Source organism: Nomascus leucogenys, chromosome 9 (genome assembly GCF_006542625.1).
Source record: "Nomascus leucogenys isolate Asia chromosome 9, Asia_NLE_v1, whole genome shotgun sequence".
In the NCBI taxonomy this organism is placed as follows: Eukaryota; Metazoa; Chordata; class Mammalia; order Primates; family Hylobatidae; genus Nomascus; species Nomascus leucogenys.
In genome coordinates this window covers 103,966,703-103,992,111 of record NC_044389.1, presented here as the reverse complement: position 1 = coordinate 103,992,111, position 25,409 = coordinate 103,966,703, and the positions used below count along the sequence as shown (strand labels likewise).

Sequence of the window (25,409 nt, the reverse complement as noted above, 5' to 3'; positions counted from 1 at the left end):
AAGAAAAGCATCATTTTACTGAATTCACACCATGGCAAAAACAATTTGAGTAGCCTTTAAGTATAAATTGTAACTTCTACACTCTTAAAACATCATAACCAATATTTTGCATATCTTACGTTAAATTTTGTGAATGAGACCAAGAGTGGGAGAGGGAAACTCTTTTCTCTCCTTTCTTCCTCTCCTTTGAGCTGTACCATCTTTCTGTGTGTTTAGTGCAGCAGAGAGCTGGGATTAGGGCCCCCCTTAGGGTAGAACTGCAAGTGGCCAAACCAGAAAGCGAGAGGGTTTAGCACTCGGCCCTGCTGCTCGGACTGCTCTGTGGCTTCTCGACAGAAGCATGACATGAAAACCAAGTGGTTTGAAAGTTCTTAGGCATGTAAGACTGATATTGTTGGGGAAAACAGTAGTTGGAAACAGTGTGTCTTCCTAGTAAATGTCCTTTATTTGGCATTGATCATCCTGCTTCTAAAGGAGGAGAGAGCATGCAAACCCCTCCCACCCAGAAGGGTTTTGAGGGCCCTGCGTGTGCGGGGAGTTTGGGTGTGGAATGAACTTCTGCCCAGTGAGTGGATGGACACTGCAGGCAGTTTGTGCGATGCCCCAACCTGGAGCAGGCTGGAGTCTCTTAATAGTCTGTAACCAATTTAAAGCTTAATAAAGCCGCACAGCTGTGGGGGTAGAGCTATTTACCGTTCACCACAGAGCCCACGCTGGGATTTATGCAAGTAGATTCCACCTGTGCCCTGAGCTCTCCTTGCGGGTGCCTTCGTCCCCAGGGTGGACAGATCCTCACGTGCATCTTAGGGCTGCCACTCACCAAGCACATTGTTCTCGTTTTAATAGTGCAGACATCGACTCTAATTCTTCATGTATTTGCTTTTTGCTGTTGGTGGCGCTGGACTCTGTGCCAAGTGTGATTTGTTTTTAAATATTGCTTTGCACAGTCTTCTGTATTGTGGCAAATCCACATCAGATCCCCTTGTGATGTTTGTATGAGCTCAGGCTGTGTTTTCTGTCCAAACACTTAATGAGATTTTTATTCCCACTAAATTTTCTGTGATCTTGTATGATACAAACATGTTGCCACCACTAGCACTAGTGAAAAGCATGTGTTGCTTAATTGTGTTATATTAGGTGGGAAAATCAGCAAAGCTTTATCCTAGTCACAACTTCCCAGAAGCGTATTCTGTAAGTTCCATTTCTTCAGTCTTGAAAGCAATCAAATGGAAATTTTTAGTTCAGATGTGGTTTAATCCTGAGAACCAGTCACCATCAACTAGATGCAGTGGCCACCTACAAACACAAGCAAAATGCACCGACCTGTATAGCACAGGTGGAGAGCAGGAAGGCAGGTAAGGTACAGGGGTCAGTGACAGGAGAGATTCTGCCCCAAGGAAGTAAGGGAAATTTTAGTAGAAGAGTTGACATTTGAGCCAAAATGTTCAGGGTAGGTAGGATTTTTAAAAGTAGAAGCAGAATGGAAGATACTTCAAATGTGTGAAAATGCATAAATAGCATTTAATCAGCAAATGGAGGTTCATCTCATTTTTCACAAGCATGGACATATGGACAAGGATGCCCACCAAGGACCCTGAAAGCCGGGGCTCAGGAGCTGGGACTTTTCCTGTCAGCAGTGAAGAGCCATTTCAGGACTTTAGGCCCAAGAATGATGGACTTCTTATGTGACTGGACTGAGGTACCCATTTGATGTGAAGGAGAACAAAAGGAAAGGAGGAAAAATGATGTTGGTGTGTTGGGCCTGGGTGGCCAGTGGAGCACTGTTCTCAGTTGTGAGGAGAGTTGAGGAGGAAGCTGTCATATAAAATGATCGGACGTGGCACATGGAGAGCACAAATGCACATGAATGGACATTCCATGAAATCTGTCCAGCAGCAGTTGGATGTGTGACCATCAGGCTGACCAGAGCCCGGAGCTGCAGAGCAGATTGAGACTGACCTGCAGAGGCCAGGCGGGCTGCCCTAAGCCCAGGGAGGGGTGAGGTCATCAGGCCAAAATCACCAGCAAGGCAAGGCGGGGACCAGGTGCAGAAAGCCTTGGGGGATGTCTGTGCTTGTGGAACAGAGGGACCAGGGGATGGAAAGGGAGCTTTCAGGGTAGCACAGTGTCAGGGAAGCCAAACACGACAGGGCTGGAGGAGGAAAAGGCAGAAAGAGCTGACTGAAGTTTGAGTTGGGGAGTGAGTTCTCCCCAGAGTGGCTGCTTCACCGCAGTGGTTGACAGTTTTGTAGGCAGTGAGAGAGGACACAATTCTATATGACACATTCATGAAATGTGAATATTTTTAAAAATCTGTAATGGGGCCAGTCATGGCAGTTCACACCTGTAATCCCAGCACTTTGGGAGGCTGAGGCAGGAGTTCCTTGAGGAACTCCTTGAGACCAGGAATGCGAGACCAGCCTGGCCAACATGGTGAAACCTCGTCTACACTAACAATACAAAAATTAGCCGGGCATGGTGGTGCACACCTGTAGTTCCCAGCTACTCAGGAGGCTGAGGCAGGAGAATCACTTGAACGCAGGAGGCAGAGGTTGCAGTGAGCCGAGATCACGTCACTGCACTCCAGCCCAGGTGACAAGAGCAAGGCTCCATCTCAAAAAAACAAAAGAACACGAAAAATCTGTAAAAGTACTGGGGTCACTAGGAGGAGGAAGTTTTTATGTTTTTAAGATGGAGAAAACATAAAACATATTTGTAGACCAAAGAGAAGAGCCAGAACAAAGGAAAACAGAAATAGGCCAATGAGAGCTGAAAGCTGGACTAGAGTTGGAGGGCTGGCTGGAGGGATGAGCTCGGCCCCCAGCGCATCCCTCCTGTGGCGAGGGGGATGCTGCCTGCTGAGGGTCGGGTCACGTGTCATCTCCCCCTGGGAGGAGCCCCCACAGCAGCACCCTGGCCTGTGGTGCCATCTCGACCTGGTACTAGCACACAAGCCAATAGGCACAAACCCGAATCAGGGCTGAGTCAGCAGGTGGTGCAGCCTGAGGGAGGGAACACCGGCCTCTGTCAGGATTGGGGAGGATGCCAAGAATTTAGGACAGAAGGGTACTTATATCACATATGGGCCAAGAATTGATGTATCTGGGGCTAGAAGGAAAAACTCATACCGGGGCAGAGGTTTAAGAAAAAGTCAACCTACAGAATGTAATAGAGGATTTCTAATTTTATTTGTCTTTCTAGAGTATGTAGACATCTTGATCAAGAGTCATTGGAGCAAGTAATGTAATGTTTCTTTAATTTTCTCAGTTGTGAAATAGAATTAATTGCTAATACTCACTTTTCTTGTGGAAACATTGAGGTTTATATATACACACATTTATATTTCTATAAATGTATACTGGTGCTTTTTTAAAAAGATTATCTTTAAGTATCATATGGGAAAGATTGTTTCATTATTTTAGAGTGATACGAAATACCGCAGCTCTGGAGAACAGAAGACTAGGTTAAAACTAGAATGAGGGCTGATGATGTTTAGGTTAAAACTAGAATAAGGTCCGGTGATGTTTAACTGGGTTAAAACTAGAATAAGGCCCAATGATATTTTTCTCTGAATCTCTTGCCTTTGGAAAACAGGTATCTCCCGACCTTTCCTTTAAAAATTAGGACATAAATACAGGGAGAAGACAGTTTCCTCACTCCTTTCTGCTTTTGTGCTCTGCCATTCAAGGGAACGGTGAACTTTCTACCTACCACAAATGCCACTTGAGCTCTTAGAACCAACATCCCCTCCTTACCAAATACAAAATGGTATGACTGGGTTAAACAGAGCAAGACTGCTGTGTCCAGGCAGGATTTCCGCACTAAGCGTCAGGCCTGAGGCCCTTGGGGAGTTGTTGGTTTGCATCTCGGGCCACATGGCGGGCGGTGCGTGCTCTGCGCCGGGCCCTTGCAGGGGCAGCAGTCCTACTGAGTGCACGTGGCACCCCAGCAAGCCTGCAGCCCTGCTGTGATGACCCTGGGCTGCGCCAGGTGACCTCTTGCCCCCTGCTACCGTTGGGGTCATGTTGCCCAGAGGAACATCTGCCTCCCAGAAATGATGTTCTCTCTATCTGGACAAGCTGCCCCCCAACCCCCCACAGGAAGGCCAGACTTCAGACGGGCTGTCAGTGACACGGTGACATGGGCCTGCTTTCCTGAGAAGCCCCTGTCCTTGCCCTTTCTCTTCAGAGGCCCGAGCCTGGTCCCATCATTAAATGGTACAGCTGCTGTTACGTATCCAACTGCCTCTTTTGTGATCCACGTGAGGAAACAGAGGCCTGCAAGAGTCAGTGGTTTGCCCAGGATGTTAGTGACAGGTGAAATGACAGCTCCACCGCACCACGAGACAGTCCATATTCTAAGCAGGAACTCCTGGGATCCCAGAACCGTATTTCTGGGTTTCGCCACTTACACATTGTCCCCCTTGTAAGGAGATCTTCAACATTTTTTTTTCAGTCCTTCTCCGTGGCCATCTGTAAAAACAAACATCTGGGGCCAGCTAAAGGGGAAGTATATACTTTTGTTTCAGTAAATCATAAGCAAAATATCACTGGCAGGGAAAAGAGGTTTGATTTTCCCTCTCATTTGCCCCGCTCTTAGGAGATCCCTGTGTACTGCCAGTATGAATGGACTCTTCCAAACTCGTGGCCCCACACTGCCTTTATGAGTGCCCGTCTTTACGGGACTGGGGAAGATGCTAAAAATTAGGCCGGGTAGGGAGGCACCCTGGTTTATTGACAGCCCATGAAGTAGATTTCTTAGATCCACTAGACAGAGCTTCCACAAGCCTTTGGGAATGAACATTAAAGCAATGAAAACAGGACAGCTGCTTGGGACGTGAGGAGCAGGTGCTGGCCCCTCACTTCCCCGCCGTCCACATGTGTGCCACCATAGAATAAAACCTCAGCAGTCATTCTGAGTCCAGACCCGGCCCTCTAGACTGAGTTTTCCTCTTCCCAGTCTTCCTGAGAATCAGTAGTGATGACTCTTGCCCAGCACTGCACCAAGCCAGGTGGCATCAGCTTCCTTGGGAAGCGGAACTGGCAACAAAAGAGAGGGGCACCAACGTCTCTGGGGAAGGTGCCCTCTTCCAGGCTGGGAGTGTGAGGTTACACCTCACCACTGCAGTGCCCGGTGTCACTTTCCAACCCTACCTCCTCCTCCTCAATCACCCCGCCCCTCCTCAGTCACCCCACCCCTCCCTGCCTAAACTATCTTTGAGGGACTAAATTAAAATGAAAGGTGTGGTTATTGTGGAATAATTAGGCCTCATGGGAGGAGAGGCGTAGTATATTAATGCCCCAGGGTTGTGATTGGCCAATTATGCCTGTGTCATCGCTTAATTATCCTACTTCCTTACAATCTTTTCCTGTGCAGTTGGAATTCCACATCCAAGCTCGTTTGAGGCAAAACGGCAACCGTGGCCTCCAGTGTCCTGAGTATATTTGGTCAATGCAGGCAATTTTCTCTGTTTACAATGATTTTATTTCCTAAATCACAAAGCCACTGTGTTTTCACTATCTAATTGTTCTATGCAAAGTGTTTAATGAGTGCACCGAAGGCAAATTCTTGCTGTCTTCTGTTAGTGTTGTTTTGTTGTAGCTTTAAAAAAAAGTATTTTGCTATCCAGGAAAGTGGGAAGTAGGGTTAATATGAGAACACTAATGCATTTGTTCCTAGAAAGCAAGCTAGTTTCTGGGACAGACTTAACGCTAGACATGCCCTGCAGATACGCTGAGACAAGACAAGGGGGAAGGGGAACATTCATATGGGAATTATATTTTAAATAAAGAACTGGCAAATGTGAGAGATGGATAAGCCCCTCATTGCCGCTTTTCTCCCTTTCGTGGTGGATCTGGAATCTTTAGAAGGATGGAGGAATACCCAACTTCCTCCGCAGGCAGCCTCACCCCAAATCAAGAGTCGTATTCACCATCCCACCTTCTACACAGAATAAGAAGCCCACTGGAGCCCCTATGCAGGCCCTGCTCCCACAACCCACCCCGCTCCCCCCCACTTCACCCCCTCCCCCCGCTTCCCCCGCTACCGCACACACACCCCCTCTCCCACCGCACCTCCCCACCCGCTCCCGCCGCCCCCGGACCCCCGCTCCTGCTCCGGTGCGGGGAGGTGGGCTTCTCCAGGATGGGCTTGGACTGGGCCTCCGCTCCTGCCTGTGCAGAGTGGCAGCCTGGGAGCTCAGCGTGGCCCTCGGCAGCCCTGCTTCTGAGCTGCATCAGAGGAACGGAGGGGTTCTCTGGCCCTGGCCTGGTGGCACCATGGCAGCAACTGGCTTTACCCACTCTGTTTCTGAAGCTCTTCCCATTTTCTCTGGCACATAAGCAGAAGGAAATGGTTTGATGAGGGTCCTGGGTGGAGCCACAGGCTCAGCCATGTCGTGAGGACCCCCAGTTAGGCCGCGGGAGGTAGAGTGCGAGGCCCTTGTCCGTGGGCCTCATGTGGAGAGGGCCAGACAGGGCACCCAGCTCCGCCGCCTCCACCTTCGCTGAAACCGCCTGCCCCCTCCTCGGCTCAGCAGATGCCAGCTCAATGCCCGCTGCGCCAGTCATTCTCATAGTTTCTAGGGAAAGGGCCAAGCAAATCCCTGCTCTTCAACACGCTGTCTTCTGGTGGGGTTTCTTTTCCTCTGGAAGAACAGAACCATAACTTACCACTCTCACCTAGTTTTTGACTCTGGGTTCCTTGGTGCCCAGTGACTGTTGCCCTTTCCTGTCACAAACCAAACCTTCCCGCTCCCTGCAGCCTCACCTTCTCATGCCTCAGAATCAAGTTTTCACCCAGTCGTGATGGAATTTGACAGCACGGCATTGGACAGTCCTGACACACGTGGCTCTCTAATGTTTGCGTGCAAAAGCAGCGCCGAGGGCTGGTTCAACTCAGATGCCCAAGCCCCACAACCAGTGTCTGACTCAGCGGGAGTGAGGGGAGCCCCAGGTGGTGCAGATGCGGGAGGTGCAAGGCTGTAACTTTACAATAATGACCTTCTCCATTAAATGTGTCTGTGGCTACAGTGCCCCCAAAGGACAGGATTGGGCCCGCCCCCCCCAGACGAGAACTCTGACCAAATGGCCTACAGAGCATCTGCGGGCCAGAGGGACTTGACACCACACAACTGTGGTCTTTTTCTTGGTGACTTTCTCTGTGATCTGGTCATTTAGGATTGAGTCGGGTGTGCTTGGTGTGGCAGTATAGGTTTCCCTGGGAGAGAAAGTAAAAGCTGTTTCCATTTTAAGTTTAATGGGGCTTGATATATTTATGTCGATCCTTTGTTGTCGGGTCTCTAAATTGACATGGGATTTTCACATTGTTCTGTTGTGCTGCGGGCAGTGGAAGTTGGAGCCTTCACCAGAGTTCTGCCTGGAAGCATTAGAATCCTGCCTTCGCAGAGTCCTCTCTTTCTCTGTCAGGAGATGAAGCCAGCGTGTGTTTGGCACAACAATAACAGCTTTTCAAAAGTTGGCTTTTTGGACCTTGTGGCCATCAAGCCTAGCCTCAGGGTCTACAGAAACCCCTTGATACATGTCGGAGGCATCTGCTTTCTCACCCCACAAACAGGGACTCGAGTGCCTCGGAGGCGGCGCAGCGGAAGACTTCTCTTCCCTAGCCGGCTCTCCTCTGTATCAAACTAAAATCTGCCTCTGAACAGCTTCCACCCACTGATCCTAATTTTGATCTCTTGAGCTGCAAAGAATATCTTTCCCACATCAAGACCTAAGACTGTTTCTTGCCTTAGTCCCTCGCCTCTCTAGGCTCAATTTTACTCTTATCAGCTCACTCTCTTTCAACTCAACTTTCATGTCTGGTCACCCTTCTCGGGACACTCTCAAAACTATACACACAGACTGACCTTCCCAATGACCAGACTAATGAGAAAGACTGCAAAATTAGTCATCATCCATCCAGTCGCCACTCTGGGGAGGAAGATGTTGAATCTTCATTGCAAGTGCTTTAAAATGAAGTGTAAAGATGCAGTTCCTCTTTTGAGGACAGAATACCCAGATTCTCTCCTCCTTCAGATATCGACTGAACACACGTTTATTGATCACCTGCTGTGTATCAGACATCAGTGCCGCCTTCTTGGATTGCCACGCCCATCCGCAGAGGCAGTGCGTGTTACTCCCATTTCATGGATAAACACTAAGCCTCAGCTGAATGGAGCAGATGGCCTAAGGTCTTACAGACTGGAAGGGACAGAGCCAAAAAATTAAAGGCAAATCTGAGTGAGTGCAAGTTCACTGCTTCCATAAGTAAATCTCTGCAGTAGCCACTAGATAGATGGAATAGGCAAAATAGAATCTTGACTTCCACATCAACATAATGCTGACTCTCTGCAGCCAGACCCCGGGGTTTAAGTTCTGGCTCTGCCACTGAGAGTTGTGCAACCTTCCGCACGCCACTTCACTTCACAGGATAACTGTAAAGGACTTAATGGCCTAAGGCGTGTGACGTGCTTTCGGCAATGAGCAGCACGTGGCAAGCACTCACACCTTAGCTGTGCTCACTGTTAGCTTTATTCTCAGTATGGTGGAGCTGGAGAATGTTTCCTGTTGCTGAGATGACAAATTACCACCAACCTCATGGCTTAAAACAACACATTTGTTATGTTGCAGTTCTGTAGATGAGGAACCCAGCAGACTCACTGGGCTAGGGTCAAGGTGTCAGCAGGGCGTGTTCCTTCTGGAGGCTCTCAGGTAAATCCATTTCCTTTCCCGGCTTCTGCAGGCCACCAACGTTACTTGGCTCATGGCCCCTTCCTCCATCTTCAGAGCCAGCAAGTCCTCATGCTGCCGTCTCTGATTTTTTCTCTTTTGATTCCTTCTTCCCTTTACAAGAACCCACCCAGACCATCCACAATAATCTCCCCCACCTCAAGTTGCAACTTTCCTAGTCCATTTTCTGTGGCTTATAACAGAGTACCTGAAAGTAATTTATTTTAAAGAGGAATTATTTCTTACAGCTCTGGAGACTGAGAAGTCCCAGGTCAAAGCAGTGCATCTGGTGAGGGCCTTCTTGCTGGTGGGGACTCTGCAGTCCTGAGGCAGTGCGGGGTATCACATGGCCGGGGGCTGAGTGTGCCAACATGCTTGCTCAGGACACTCTTCCTCTTCTTATAAAGGCCTACTTCCACTCCTGTTATTCCTTAACCCATTAATTCATGATTGGATTAATCCATTCATGAGGGCAGAGCCCTCATGATCCAATCACCTCTTAAAGGCCCTGCCACATTGGGGATAAAGTTTCCAGCACATGGAATTTGGGGAACACACATTGAAACCATAGCACATTCCATCTACAATTTTAATTTCTCTTTGCCATGTAACCTAACATATTCACAGGTTCCAGGAATCAGGACATGGATGTCTTGGGTTGGCTGGGGGGTGAACAGAGAACATAATAGTAATTCTTAGCTCCCTCTCCAAACATAGCCCTTAGGCCCCATATAAGCTTCATTTACCTATCCAGGAATGGTGCTGTTTGAACAGAGAGAAGAGAGAACAGGAATGCCTTTGTCAAACACACATTGGCATCTTCTGGTTCAACTCGGTGCCCCTCCCCCAGCCCTGGGCCAATGGATACAGGTCCTTCCCAGTTCTACCAGTCTGATTAGTCACCCCTCCTCCCACAGGAAATCCAAGGCTGGTGAGGGGCTGGGGGAGGTGGTCCAGGTTATCCACATGGCAGAGAAAAGAACTTTTTCCTGGAAAGTGGAGCTCAGGTCCTTGCCTCTCTGGAAATTTACTTGGGTTGGTTTGAGAGAGCTTCCAAACAGCCCTTCCTCCACAACTGCTGTATCCCTAAGTGGCAAAGGCCATTGGCCTCCTTGTGGAGTCCTCATGCCCACACCTGGGTGCTGGCACCCATCCTGCATCCCTCACGGGTACACTGGGGCCAGTCCCTTCAACATTCTGGGCCTCTGCTTCCTCATCTTTCAAGTGCAGGAAAGACCCAGTCTAGTTCACAGTTTGCCTGGGAGGATCCCACCTGCAGTAAAAGATCCGTCTGAAAGATGTCCTATTACCTGTTATTGTTGGTGGGATTAGGAAGAGAAGGAAGGCCCTGCAGTGGTTGGGTCCAGCTCTCAGCTCTGTTGGAGATACTATACGGGAGTTATTCCCGGTGATCTTCTAGCACCTAATGACCTAGGCACTACGTCTCTGACCTACAGTGTTAACCTAAGACAAGAATCTCTTCTGGGTGTAGTGTTCATCCCAGACCTAGCACAGCTCTAAGGAGAAGGAACTCATCCCATCCCCTCAGTTGGGATTAGTGTTTGGGATTACTCAATTTGTAGTTTTCCAACAGTGAGCTTATCTGGTCAAACAAGCAAAGAACTTCTGTGGCCAGGCCAAGGTGGGCATATCCTCACCATTGGGGTCTCTGGACCACGTCACTTTTCCTGTTCTCCACACCCCACCCTGCCCCACAAACAGTTTTCACAAAAGGCCACAGACTTTGTCTGCCATGTGAGCTGATAAAACCATGGCCATCCTTGCCTGCTCGACCATTTTCTTTCCTAGCAAGCCAGCTGGCCTGAATGTCCGTCGCCTGATTGATAGGTTTTAACCAGTGGTAAAACAGGCTTAAAATGTGACGTATACAAATTATTGCAGCCACTGTGCAAGCAAGGTGAGGTGCACTTTGCAGCCTCCGTTTGGGATTCTCTTGGCTTTGTTCTGCCTCCTCTTGCTTGGATGGTGCAGCCTCTGCTTGAAGAGGTTTCTGGGAGATTATGAGCCAACATTGATAGACCACACCTCTCCTGAGACGCTCCTTTGGCATTTTGTAAAACTTGTAAGTGAGAAAGCGTAGGGTACAGTTCTCAGCACAGACTGAAGGAATTTGAGGTGGGAAGAATGCAGTCGGCTGTCCGAGGCAGCATCTTGCCAGTCTGCCAACACAGAAATGGAGAGTCTGGGTGTTGGTGGCACCGCATGTGTCTCTGTCTAGGACCTCTTTCTAAATTGTGCGTCTGCTGAACGGTCAGTCTTTAGGTACTTGATCAAGGTTGGCTGTGTGACAAATTGGAGTTTTTCTTATGCTTTAAATAGATTTTGTTAACATTCAAAAGGTTCTTAAAGGTGGCTAGATGTGCAATAAAACTATCCTCTTACAACTGAGATGCCAGTTGGGGTGAATTTTCAAAGTATTGTCTGATGATGTAGAGTGCACAGGGAGTCTTTCCACTTTAAGGCAAGTCATCTAGTTAATTTTTCTTAGTCTCATGCTTGATTCTTCTCCCTCCTTTTTCTTCACCTTCTCCCCAACTTTCTACTGGGACCGTCTAAGAACAGCGTAGTAAGAAGTGAGAAATTATGTCCAGTTCACTATAGCCAGCCTCCCAGTTTTTAAATAGGAAGCCAGGGTGTAAAGAGACCTAATTTGCATATCGATTCATTGTCATCAATAACAAAAGGGGCCACCTCCACCTCTCCTATGGCCCCCTGAACTAGGCTTCCCCCGTGCTTATAGGCAATGCGCGTGTCTGTGCCCAAGGAGTTCTCTATCCAACTCACTGTTTGGCATCACCATCGGGAGTCATCCACATGAGAGCAGTGTGTGGCGTCAACACACCTGTTTGCAGACCCACGTTGGAGACTTGAAGGATTTGAGAAGTCATCCCTAAGCACAAGATCAGCCAGGCCTGGCGTCCTCCAGCGCCTCTTCTCCCTTGCCCCAGGGTGAAGCACTCTGTAGAAGCGGGCTCTGACAGGCACTACTCTGGATGCAGCTGGATGGGGGCACAGCAGGCGGCATCTCTGGGCCATCAGTTCACAGTGTGGACATCATAGGAAGAGAAAGGTTACAGCCTGGCATACAGGGCCCTCCCGTGATTTCCTGCAAGGTGGAAGAAGGTCCTCCAGCAGAAGCCAGATCAGTGGCTGTGCAGTCATCAACAGTTGGAGATGTTTAAATGAAAATGGAGAAAAGTGTTACCTGCTTTCATTGTTTCATAAAATAGATCCTATTTCATTTTGTCTGTTCTGTTCAACCTCTACCTAGTAACTGATGATCTAAAAGTGGTGCCAAATACAGTGCCAAATTCATTACGTAGATTATTTAATCTTTACAACAACCCGGTGAATTCAGTGCCCTTCTTCCTCCGTTTAAACACAATGAAACAGAAGGTTGGGGCGATGAGGGAACAGATTGAATCCAAGGCAGGCTTAATGAAACCCCATTTTGCCTCCAGTTTTTTTGTGTTTTGTTTTTAAGATTCCACTGAAAAGAGCTGATGAAACTATAGAGTTGTGTTCTTTATTAAGAGCTGTAGTTTCATTTTTCAGTAGCAATGGGGCTGAGCCAGGACCCTTTTTCCTGCCTTTCTCAGTGATGCCCCATGCCAGCCAAACACCATGATCCTTCCCCTGCTCACCACAGAGGCAGGCAGGTGACCATCCTCAGTTACAGTGCAAAAAGGTGGGGAGACTGGTGAGGTCTGTGCTGTAAGATGACGTTCTGCACAGTGCAAGCTGCAGAGACGAAGAGTAACAGCCTGTCTTGTGTTTTGTGTCTTGTGTTTTGCTGGATATAAGATTCTGAGTTAATAGGTTTTTTCTTTTTAGCACTTTGAATATGTCATCTTACTAACTTCTCATCCATTGTTTCCGCTGAGAAGTCAGCTGTTAATCTTACTGGGATCCATGATGAATCATTTTTCTCTTGCTCCATTCAAGATTTTCTCTTAAACTTTCAACATATTTCTGTCATGCGCCAGGGTATAGATTTCTTTCCATTTATCCTACTTGGAGTTTATTTCCTTGCATGTGTGGATTATGGTCTTTCATCAGATTTGGGAAATTATCAGCCATTATCTCTTGAAATTTTTTTTCTGGTCTTTATCTTTGGTACGTGCATTACATACTTTACATGTGTGTTAGTGTGCTTAATGGTGTACCATATTTCTGTGAGGCTCTGTTCATTTCTGCATTCTTTTTTCTTTCTGTCCTTTAGATTGTAAAATCTCTATCAATATATCTTCAAGTTCACTCATTCTTCTGCCAACTCAAACCAACTGTGGAGCCCTATGGTGAATTTTTCATTTTGGTATTTACTTTTCAGCCCCAGAATTTCCATTTTTTTAATCAGGACACAAGTAAATTACATATCGCCCATTAAAACTTGTCATTTCAATTCAGGTCACATTTATTTATTAAAGTTGTATAGGTATTTTGCAGATTACTTCACTGGAGTTACCCTCATTTAAAATTGCTTTTGTATGGTGAACTGTCTAGGCTAATTTTTATTTCCATCACTTTCCTACTGAAAGTTAAACTTTAAAATGCTGCCATTTGCCTAGTAGATGTCTATCACATGCTAGGCAGTATGATTTTCTTAGAATTGCCAATGGCCTCTGTCCTACTTACTTGCATGTACTGTGTTGATTTATGAATGTTGAAGGAAATTTACTTTGTAAAATGCAAAAAAGAATTTCCATTTTTTTCTTTTTATAATTTCAGCCTTTTTGTTGACATTATTTGATGAAACATTATAATTATACATTTAATCCTTTAGGCATGATTTTTTAGATTGTCATCATATTTATAATAGCTGCTTTCATGTCTTTGTCCACTAAGTCTAACATCTGGGCCCTCTTACGCACAGTTTCTGTTGTCTGCTGTCTTTTTCCTGTGTACGGATTGCATGTTCTTGTTCCCTTGCATGTATCATAGCTTTCTGTTAACAACGGGACATTGTAGATGTTACAGCACTTCTGGGTGCTAATCCTCCTTACCCACTGCACATCACCCCTTCCTCACTGGCTTCTCATTTGTGTTTATTTCCTTACTGATTTGGCAAGAATAATTCAGTGAAGTCTATTCCCCTGCACTGTGCCTCTGCTGTCACTTCTCAGAGGCCACAGCCTTGAGCTATGAGTGACATTCCTATTTTTCCTTTGTTAAATTACAAAATTCTTCCAGACAGCTCCCTTTCACTGCCTCTTTGCCTGATCTCTGTTAAGTTTCTGGCTGTTGTATCTCTGTTGTTTTCACTTCCAGCTGTTAGCCTCCACTAATCTTCAGTTGTTTGCGCTATTATTTTTGGCCCTGGAGCATAAATTGTCCCAACAGTCTGCTCTGATTGATTGTCCCCACAGTCTGCTCTGATTGCGGCTGGGCCGTTTCATAGGGGTGCTCTTTCAGCCAGTCCTTGAGGCCTGCTCTGATCCCAGGAGGACTCTTTCTGGCTGTCCCTTTCCCTGCCCTCTCTGCTAAGCTTTCAGCTGGTCTACTTTGCCATCACGGAGCTACTGCCTACTCTTAATTGCGCACCAACAAAATTTCTCTTGTTTCTGACAGTGCCTTAGGCTTGAACTTTCCTATACTCTGTTCCAAATAATTAGTTATCCTTAGGGAAAGTTACAGAGCCCTTTGTTCTTGTGACCTATCTCTCCCTGCTCTGGAGGTGGTGCAGGGACAGTGGCCTGCTTTTCTGTGAATGACACCTCTGGTCTACAGGAAGGGTGCTGTGTGAGCACAGGAGCACCTGGTCTTCTCTCCTTGCCTCTCCCAGCATAAAACCTCCACCCAGTGAGTGAGATGGGGTGAATGGGACCCAGTACTCTCAGAATGCTATGCCTAGCATAGAGCTTCCACTCCATGAGTAAAGGCTGGGCTGAGGTAGGGACCCCTCCGCTTCTTGGTCTAGAATAGAGCTTCTGCCACAGAGTTGGGAGCTGTGAATTGTCAATGTTGGTAGTGTCCCCCTCCCTGGGAAAAACCATAACCCTGTGTATTTGGAGCTATGGGAAGAGGGAGCCCCATCTTCTTGGCCATACCTACCCAGGGTAGAGCTTCTTTTATGCTGAGCTTCAGAGGAGGGGATTTGTACCAGGGAAGGGAGCAGGTTGTGGGTTGTAGCACACTTGCCACGGATTCTTGTTGTTCTTACTGAGATTTGATAAATCTTCTTGAGAAAAATATTTCTTCATCTATATACTTAGGACAATTTCCAGAGACTTTAAGTGGTTGGTTTTTATTATCTGTTGTAGTTGTTTCACTGGAAAGAGGGCCCACGGATATCCTTATTTTCGAAGTATTTCCCTGGTGTACCCTAAAATTTTGTGAAAATGTTCAGGCCTTTTTCACTGGTTTAGAATTCAAACATGTACGAGGGATAGTTTTTAACATGCTACTTACTAGCACAGCAATCTGGCAAGGACTATTACATGTAGACTGACATCAGATGCAGTCCCTAGAAAATACCCCAAATAGGAGAGACTTCTATTTCTGGCAGGCAGACTAGATTACTGGAAAGACCCTCCCACCGGGAGAAACCCTAAAATGTATAGTAAGATTTTTAAAAATATTTTTAATGACATCAATAACTAGTCAATTAGCAAAGAATACTCATAAATCAATGATTAAGTGAAAGAAGAAACTCAGAGAAGGGGTAGCATATTGAAGGTGGCTTTCCCCTTAAGGATATTTGGTAAACCAAATAAATTCTAATACCTGTTCGCACAGCTTTCCCAACCATAAGGAATACAAGAAAGTCCAAGGCTCCTGTGCGGTATCTAATAGGAGACCCTCCCCATACGAGCCTGAAACCTCAGAAGGCTAACCTCTCAGTGTAAAAATGAACAAAAAATACTCCCCCCTAGAAAACTACAAGGAAAACTGACTATCTCAAAACATAGTGCTGGGTAGGGCCAGGGGAATTTCCCTCTGAGAATTCATAACAATAAACCATCCCTCACGTGAGTTTACCAGCCAATTTGATTGTATCTGAGTGGCCAAAAATCCTAAGCCATGAAGTTGAAGTATCCCCGGCTTGTAGTTTCCTCCAGCACCCTGTAGAATCAAATGTAAGTCGTCTTGTGAAAGAACCCATCTTCAACCCAGGCCTCAAATTATTCCTAGAAATAAAGTTCCAAGATAGTTAAGCTCACAACCAAAAAAAACCCACAAAAAATACAAGTAAAGCAAGCACCAAGAGTGAGAAATAGCAGGGACGTTATTAGACACCACCATTATTAGACCTCAGATATTAGCATTATTAGCATACAACAGAAAGGAAATATAGCTAATATGTTTACATATTAAAAGACTTTGAAAAGTGAAAAAGCAACTGATTATGAAAAACGACCAAGCATGTTGATAACATTCTAGAAATGAAAAAATATAATCAAATTGTAAAATTTGGAGATGTAAGTTTAACAGAACATTACATACAACTGAAAGAGAATGTAGTGAGCTGGAACACAGATTTTGGAGATGATGCCCAACCGAGAAACAGAACATGAGAGGTTAAGTGACATGGAATAGATCTAACTTAGGTCTAGCCAAATTCCTAGTGGAAAGGAGAAGGAGAACGGGGGAAAGTCAATATAAGAGCAGCTAATAACCAAGAACTTTTCAGAACTGATAAAAGGTAGAAACAAAAATCCACATATTCAGGGATCCAGATGAATTCCAAGCAGGGAAAATAAAAATCAATCTAAACTTGGAAGCACCATAGTGATAAATGCAGAACACCAAAGACAAGGAGAAGATCTTTAAAACAGAGAGAAAAACCACCCTCCAAGAAACACAAACATCTCAGTACCTGACCTTTCAACAGTAATAATGGAAGTCAGAAGGCCGTAAAATGTGCTTGGAAAAACCTGTCAGTCTCGAATATCCAGGAAAGAAATATTTCATGAACTAGGACAAAGATGTAATTTTCACACAAACCAAAGCTAAAAGACTTTTTCACCAATAGACCCTCACAAAGCTGTATTGGATATAACTTCAAACTAAAGGATCAATAACCCAGATGAAAGAAGAATGAATAATAAGCAAAGGAAGTGGTAAATATGTGGGCAAATCTAAATACATGGTATAAAGAATAATAATGAAGTACTGAATAAAAAACTGAAAACCAGGCTACAAGTAAAATGCATGACTACATGAATATCCCACACCTGGGTTCAGAGGGGGCTCTTTTGCCTTAAAGTATTCTCAGATCCTTGAATTGTTCTGGCAAAGAGCAAAGATAAGTAACTTTGACTTTCATAAGTTAAAGATCTTGACTTAGAGTTTTTATGACCACATATGAACGAGTAGAAATACTATGCATGACTTCCAAAGTAGTAGAGAGGGGAAATGGAATTGAAAGACAAACCTGGCCAGCTTGGTGGCTCACACCTCTAATCCCAGCACTTTGGGAGGCCAAGGCAGGCGGATCACGAGGTCAAGAGATCGAGGCCATCCTGGCCAACATGGTGAAGCCCTGTCTCTAATAAAAATACAAAAATTAGCCAGTCATGGTGGCAGGCGCCTGTAGTCCCAGTTACTCAGGAGGCTGAGGCAGGAGAATCACTTGAACCTGGGAGGCAGAGGTTGCAGTGAGCCAAGATCGTGCCATTGCACTCCAGCTTGGGTGACAGAGCGAGCCTCTGTCTCAAAGGACAGCCAGAAAGGAGAGAAAAAAATGTAATATTAGCAGAACAAATAGGACAAAATCTAAATGCCCTTATTAAAAGACTTAAATTATCAGGCTGTGTTGTTTTTAAACCTGTCTATATATTAGAGATGTAGCCAAAATATAAACAGATAAGTAAAAAGATGGCAAAACATATCCAATGCAAAAACCCAAAAAAGCTGGTGCTTTCTTACACCAAACATCATACAAAACAGACTTCAAGGAAAAATTAGAAACAAAAAGGTTGCCCCAAAAAGGTTTACTTCACCAGAAGATAGGATAATTTCCAAATCTATGCAAGTAATAACCTCTTGCATAGAAACATACCTTCAAGATACATTTCCAAAAATAAGCATGTTTACATGGAGTTGGAATGACAGATGTTCACATGCTTCTTCCAGTAACTGACAGATCAGGCAGGCCAAGAAATGTCTTACATTTAAGTGTTTTCCATTTTAAAAGTTTATTGAAGATACTGTGAATAACTTTATACCAATATATAGTTGAAAACAAAATACAGCAATTTCTAGAAAGCAGCAACTTAGTAAAACAGATTCAAGAACAAAAAGAAAAGTTCAGTCATCCTATTAGGAAAATGTAATCACTATGTCAAAATATTCCCATGAAGAAATACAAAGTCCAGAACATTTTACTGGCAAGTGCTACCACACACTTAAATGACAATTAATTTTAATCTTACACAGTCTATTCCAGAGAACAGAAAAATAGGAACACTCTCCCAGTCATTGTATGAGGTTAGCAAAACCTTGGTAGCAAAACTAAAGACAGTACAAGAAGGAAAAATAAAGGCCCATCTTACTCATGCCCATAGGCTTAAAAAAAAATTTAAAAAAAGAACTAAGCAAGATACTATCCAATAATGAAGCCAAAGAATGATTGTCTACTTCGTTATGTCTAAACCTGGCTGGGCAGGCCTCCCATTCGCAGATTTCCCCACCATCCAGCAGTGAGTGTGTTTGCAGTATTGACAGAACAGTGCTATGATGTTTTTTTAATCACCAAATCTGTCAAAATTGCCACAAGTACAATCCCACATGTCCTTCACCCAAAGCCACAAGCACGGCTCCTCAGCTTCGTCCACTGAGATGATGACAGAAGGATTTCCAGTCTTCTTGGTTCTCACTCACCTCGTGTCTTTTCTCCCCTTGTCTCTGTTTTCCTTTTGTTTTTCAGTGGCTGCTTCAACCCCCAACTCCACCGCTGGTGCAGCCATGAACTCCTTGACCTCTCTTGGGACTCTGCAAGGACTGGCTGGAGCCACTGTTGGACTGAATAATATTAATGCACTAGCAGGTACCATCAACAGTGAGTATTTGCTGCTCTGGTGGACAGCCTTCCCCCAAATTCTCCACAGAAAGTGGTCAGCCAGACATGACCCAAAAAAGGATATGCCACAGGGAGAACTAAAACTTGGGATGGAGGAGCGCATGCTTTGATAGGCAAAAGCTGTCTACACTCGTTTTGCCTCAGAAAATCCCCGACCACTCTCCACCCCCAGATTCTCTTCAGTGTGTAGCACAGCGCGTGTCCTCATCCACGGGGTTCTGTGGCTGGCAGCTCTTTTCAGGTTTCCAGGCGTTTGGTTTGGTTTCGTTTCAGTCGGTTCTGTCCTGTGAGGCAGGGTGTTACAGTGGGAAAAGTTAATGGACTGGAAGGCTGGAAGCCTGAACCCAGCTCTGCTGCCAGGCAGCTGTGGGAAGTCAGGCAGACGCTGCTCCCTCTCTGGGCTTGGGAGTCTCCATTTGAGAATGGAAAGTTCTGGGTCAGATGATTCTTAAAGGTAGCCTCCAGCTCCAAAGTCTAAAGATTCATGACAATTAAACAGGGGAGAAATTAGGCCTTGGAAAGAAGGAAATGGAACTGAGGGGAGAGGAGCCACTGCCGGAAGTGACATGATCAGAATCTTTATTAAGCACCCACAGGTATGGGTCACTACATCAGTGACCATCCAGAGGGACATCATTTAGCTGTGGCAGGTTGAAATAGGCTGGAGGCAAATCACTTAGAAAATTGTACTTGTTTCCGAAACACACGGATGGACTCACCAGAGAACTCCAGGTTCTGTCCTCCACAGCCCACCCACTCCTGTCATTCTCGGTTGGTGGGGGAGCGGTGTGCCAGCCAGAGGATAAGTCCTGTTTTAGATTCATGCTCGGTGTGGGTTCCTGTCCTGGGGAAACTGATCCTCAGCCCACAGCAGGGACATGTAATTTCCCTGTCCCTCCGTTTTGGACCTCCTGGTTGCCTGAGAGTAGCCAAGGCCCAGCAGATCCATGACAGCCAACAGAGCTGCTGATACGGGAGCCCAGTTAGCTGCCATGCAGCCCAGGCACCTGCCCATTCTCATTTTTAATAAAGGAGTTTGTGACAGTTGTTGCCCTATTTTAAGCCATGGTTCAATAAGTGGACTGTTTTTAAAGGGTGACCAGGCAGTGTACTTCTTTAAAGCAAAATAATCCCAGTAATTTCATACTATAAAGGCTCAGAATACCTTGCACTGGACTTGGTAGAAAATGAACCTAAAATTTATCCAAATGAAAATTAACTTGTATAATCCTGATAAATCATTTTTAGAATTAGGACATTTTTCAGGTTTTAGTACATCTTTGTATTTAGTACACCTTTTGGGAAAAGCAAAAACGTGGACCGAGCTCTAGCTGACCATACCTTCCAAACGGGATGGCTCGTGACTAGCATGGAGCCCGTGAAGTGGTAGCCACGCCGCGGCCTCAATGTTTTATTCCAGTTAGAACCGCCTCCGGCCTTGACTTTTCCAGCAGCCAAGTAGGAGCCTCACTGCCTTGACCCCCATTTCCGGTACAGCTCCTCGTTCTGACCTTGTCCTTCACCTAGGTCGAGGACGCGTGTGCTCGCACACATCCCCTCATGCTGCTTCTCTTGCCCCAGGACCTAGTTCCCCTAAAACAAGGACTTTGATTTGACCGCCTGCCTGTCCTTGGTCTGCAGAGTAACAGGCCAGTGGGAATGGTTGTCCTCCTCAGCACGTGCTCATGACTGGTGTGTGTGTGTGTCCTCTCGTCCGCGTCCCGCCCTGTCCACGCTGCTCTGCTCTGCATTGCTGAGATTTTCCCATTGTTCTCGTCAGGGACTGGAGAGGGGCTGTGTTGAATGGCAGAGAAACCATGAGTAGTTCTTGTGTGGGGTCTTGTGTGATACACATTTTGCTTCTGGCAAGGACAACAGTTTTAAATTGTTTTGCTTTTTAAAATTCTTTGCCATTGGGTTAATATAAGTCTGTATAGTTCATAGAAAACGAAGAAAGTTTGTCATTTCAAATAACCCCTACTAGATAGTATGAACCAAGAAAATATTTAATTAAACCCAAAACCAGGCACAAATGAAAATACTTTCCTTGTGATTGGAAAGTGTTACTAATGCAGAGCTGTTTTACCATCTCCAGCATTGACCTCGAGCTAATATTTGCTGCTTGTCTCTAAATTATCAACAGAAAACCTTCCAAGATAGAGATGCTCTTTCAGACCATTCCTTCTCAACAGAGATGATTATGCCACCGGTTCCACTGGATAATTCCTAAAGAAAGTCATCAAGCAGTGGTTACCTGGACAGAGTCAGCTTCTCAAATAGTTGACGGCAGCTTCCATAGCACTGCTGTGAATCCCACCCCACTGCAGCAGCCATTATCTGTTTCCATATGGAGAGTATTCAGGTTTTCTGAATAGAGCCAACTCTTACCCACTGACACAGCGGTCAGCAAGAAAGCAGGTAGATGACTCACCAGAGCCGACATTTTACCCTCTTTCCTGCCAAGAGCCCAGCACCTCTCCCAAAAAACGAAGTTTTTGGTCAGTAGACAAGTAGCTCAATTAAACTGTTTGAGTTTGATATCCTTTTTATTCCCTGATACATTGATGAGTCAAAGGGCCAACAAACAGTATAGCTCCCTAAAAATGTAAGAATCATCCAGATCAGGAAGAGGAAAGGAACACATGTGATTGACCATCAGAGTGTTCACCTCTGGATTTTTTCAGGGTTCCCTGAGCATGTTTTATATGTTAACATCTGAACTAAGGTGAAGAACATACTTTTTCCACCCAAGAGTCTGTATCTGATTTTATGTGTTTCGGTATATGTCAAGTGGCATCTTATTTTTCCTTGTTTTAGTGCATACTTCCAATGGCTTCCAAATGGCTTATCATATAGTGCTTAAAATTGTCTTTAAAAAAAAAAACCAGCTGCAGATGCCTGGTGAAAAGTGTCTATGGAAATATTTTCTGTGAAGTAGAGAAAAGATGCTCCAGGCATATTTTCGTGGCTTGGCACTAATTGCATTGTGAAATTACTGTTTTAATCTAATATCTAATAATAATCTATAATCTAATATGTATTCCTAATATCTATAGTTTACACAGCCCCACACAACCTTTGTGCCCTTAATAACACAGGCCGGTATACAAGTGACACCCAGTGCACATATAGACATCTTCATCTACCTTAGTTCTAGACATTTTATACTTAGCTTCTCATTTATCAGCTTGCAGCTTAGAAGGATAATCTGTCATCTATACAAAGGAAAACTTACCCCAGTGAAGTGGTTACAAATCTGTGAGAATATTAAGACATTCTCCCTTTTTCTTTGATTTGGGACAAAGCCTAGCAGGGCAGCTTGCAGGGGAATGTGGTCTGCTTATGGCACTTGGCTTGTGATTCTCCTTTTCAGTGTCATCTCCTTAGTCCCCCAACAAAAGACATTCACGCTCATGTTTATGGGTTAGTCCTTCTGTGTCATGTAACACATTCAGTCATCTCCCAGCTCCTGGGTCTCTGTTGTAAGTTGAGGGTCTCTGGAGAGGAATAAGGCAGAAGGCACTCAGTAGTCAGGCTGCGTACCGGCCCTCCCGACGGGCCAGGTGCAGAGGCCTTGCTGCTGCACACTGCCACACCTGTCACTTGCTTCCAGCCTTCCTTGTCTAAATAGCATGCATGAGAATGGAGATGATAATAATAAATGAGAGGAAATGGTCGATCCATTGGGCCATTTCAAGGAAAAGCCCTATTCTTTTAAATGGAAGCATTTTATTCAACTTAACTGTCTTCACAGCTCTGCTTCTGTTATCCAGAGCTTTTAGAGGAAATCAAGTACCCGCAGCCGGGTTGACCAACACTGATAGAATTAATCTAGAACAACATCAGGTGACTCACAGGAACTGTTCTCAGAAGTGGAAAGCCGCCTCTGATTGTTCTTCAAACCCTACCAGGTTTTCAGCTACTTTTCCACCCTGGACCTAGGAACCACCCTCCCAGATTTTCCACGATAGTTGTGGTTTAAAATATTCTCAGTATGCTGGTACTTGTTAGAACTTTTTTGTTCACATGGATGTTTATACCACGGAGGCGGCGAGCCCCTGGCTGGAGAGGCCAAACCCTTCCCATGTCCCCTGACTGGTCCCCCCTTGAGCATCTGCATCCCTTGCTCATGGTACCGCCTCTGCCACCTCCCCAGGAAAATAGGGCTGGCCACAGCTGTCTCCTACATGCACAGCACCAGCAGAAATAAACACGACCCTTCCAGAAAGCAGATTAGCTCTGAGGTGTAGTCCAGAGACACAGCAGCCTCTGTGAAGTGGAGCCAGGAGAGAAGGATGTGGCTGGAATGTCACTGGCTGGAGCTCCAAGCCTCACAATACCCTCTGAAACACCCATCCATCCAGTATTTCAGGAGCAGGAGCTGCGTTCTGCTTCTGCATTGTAAGAGAAAAACATTTTTGGCAAAAGGGAGAAAGAGTTCAAAGTAGGAGGATAATTTTTCTGACCTGGAAATTAAAAAAACAGCTGTGTACAGAGAAGGGAGTTGGGTCCCAGTGACCACTGCCATAAAATGCCACCTGTGTATCTGGCACTCTGGAGAAGCCGAGTTGTGGAGGCCGCAAATCGCAGGAAGGAGCCCCCGTGGGTCTCACATGACAGGGCCTGAAAAGTCCCACCCTCAGCAGACAAGGCATCATGGTGGTGCGATGCTCCCCACCCCTCCATGGGAACTTGGAGGCGTCCACTGAAGAGGAGCTGCTGTCTTCAGCCCGTCCTCGTCTGGCAGCAAGGCCCCATGTGGCTCCACAGGCTGCGAGGCACACCCAGAATCTCATGCCTTGAGATCCAAGCACAGCAGCGAGTCGCCGCTCCTCTCCCGCCACAATTTCCTCCACACAGGCATCTGCATTTCCAGAGGACTGTGCCCAGAGCGTGATCGCCTGTAATCCACAGCACCCATTAACAGCCTGGCCAAAGTGAGACCAACAGAATTTATCAGCAGTGTCCGGCCCTTCCCAAGTTATTGTACATAACCCTCTCACCTATCTCAAAAAAACACGAAAGTTCCTTTGCATCACACAAATAAATAGCGGGAGGTGAGGATGAAATAAGATCACTGGAGGAAGAGAAAAATGACTCTCCAGCCCTCTGGTGGCCATAGTAACAAGGACAGAGGGGAAGCACAGTGGCAGGGAGGTGGCTGTGATTTGCTGGTGTCTGAGGGATCATTTAGAGTAATTAGGACAGTCTACATCCAAGTTCTTTGGACAGCACTTACTTGCATGACCCAAAGAAAACATTATCATTAATAGATAGGCCCCTTCATAATAAGAAACAAAAGCAGACACAGCAGGGCCTCAGCTGGCAACACCTCTGAGCTGAGCCTGCACTCAGGAGGCTGCCACTCCATTTTCACGCCATTCACACTCACCTCGCCACCCCTGCTCGGTGTCTGTTCTGAAAAGCACAGGAATACCTGAGGTGAGGCACAATGAGTCCTCCACTGTTAAGCCATGGCCTAATTCATATCTTACACGTGTCCTTTTAATTGAAGAGGCAAAGTTAGCCAAATAGAAGCACAAGTGGACTAAACAGAACATTCCCCACCTGCTCTGTTAGGGCAGTAGCATTGCTTGGGGTGTGGAGGTCACTCTGCTGCCAGATTCCCTGGTGTTTCCAGGCAGCCTTACCTTAGCTGTCCTCCATTCTCATTAGACTTCTTACCTATTTTTTCAGTTAGCCATCCTTGCTGTTTTCGTATCTCCAATCAATAGCCCTACTTTCATTGAGATTTTCATTAATGTTTTCAGTAAGCTCTTCTAAGAAATAGATCTTTTCTTAAAGAACTGTGATCATAAAGGGACTCAGAGGCAATTGTGATGTCACCGTTTCCGTTTCCTGAGTTGATAAGAAAGTTAGCACTCTGTAAAGTGTTGCTTGCTTTGACTCAGTATTCAGGGAAAATGTGACAGTCAGCCACCCCAGTAGAGCCAAAGAGCAGCCAGCATACAAGGGGAGAAATTGAGTCTACTGGCCACCATCCCGTTCCCATCAGGTGATAGCCAAGGTCCAGCCCATAGACACGCCTCTGTCTCCGGCTGACTGAAAAACATGACCTGGTGCTCTTTCAGTGGCCAAAACCCCAGTTGTCACTTGGGCATGTGTGCATGCGTGCACGCACAGAATAACTATTTGCTGCTGAAAACTGCACCACTTTGATACCGCACGAGTAGCTTCAGCTCTCTGCGACTGTGGGAAGGGTCCACATTGCTTCTGTGCCTCAATTCTTCATCAGCCAGGCTACTTATTCCTAAGGCCCTAGTCCCTGACATCATCATTCAGCTGTTTAGAAAGCCCATTTTCCCACACTATAACTCCTCAAACTGCAGGTCTACTGGTTCCAAGAGTACAGAACTTGGCCTCTCCACCATTTCCTCATCACACGGCCTAAGGGAAAAAAGTTTTATTTCATCCTTTCCTCCTCAGCCCTGCAAGCCATCCCATAGTTCCTCAAAGAGCCCAGTAAATGGATTTCAGTGTACAGACATTACAGGCCTCTGCTACTAAGTTTTTTTTTTTTTTTTTTACATGCTCCTAAGCTCCCAGAAGCAAAAGGCTTTTACTTCCAAAAGATAACAATGGTACTTGCCAGTAGCACGCTGCATGGCATTGAGCTG

The 25,409-nt window shown here is 45.8% G+C and overlaps 2 protein-coding genes across 25 annotated transcripts in view; one reads left to right on the top strand and one right to left on the bottom strand.

Annotated features, from left to right (window-relative positions):
* The window catches only part of CELF2 (CUGBP Elav-like family member 2), an 867,108-nt gene that overhangs the window by 826,251 nt on the left and 15,448 nt on the right, over window positions 1–25,409 (top strand). For 22 of the 24 annotated variants that reach the window (XM_030819314.1, XM_030819310.1, XM_030819322.1 and 19 more), the window contains one exon: window positions 18,619–18,738. In XM_030819314.1, the coding sequence (XP_030675174.1) occupies window positions 18,619–18,738 (120 nt within the window). Of the gene's footprint in view, window positions 1–18,618; window positions 18,751–25,409 lie in introns of all 24 variants that reach the window. The other 2 variants (XM_030819320.1, XM_030819329.1) reach the window with 1 other exon arrangement.
* On the bottom strand, window positions 21,809–24,332 carry LOC100588330 (putative uncharacterized protein CELF2-AS1). Its single transcript, XM_003257631.4, has 2 exons — window positions 24,267–24,332; window positions 21,809–23,699 (listed from the first exon to the last, which is right to left on the bottom strand). The coding sequence occupies exons 1-2, from the start codon at window positions 24,330–24,332 to the stop codon at window positions 23,211–23,213; spliced, it is 555 nt and encodes a 184-aa protein (XP_003257679.1). The 3' UTR covers window positions 21,809–23,210.

Bases quoted from the DNA above. Each gene is read 5' to 3' on its own strand.
- LOC100588330 (XM_003257631.4), bottom strand. From the start codon at position 24,332: ATGTTCTGTTTAGTCCACTTGTGCTTCTATTTGGCTAACTTTGCCTCT. The intron at 23,700-24,266 runs GTAAGATATGAA...CACTTTGGCCAG, and splicing joins CTTCAATTAAAAGGACACGT to GCTGTTAATGGGTGCTGTGG.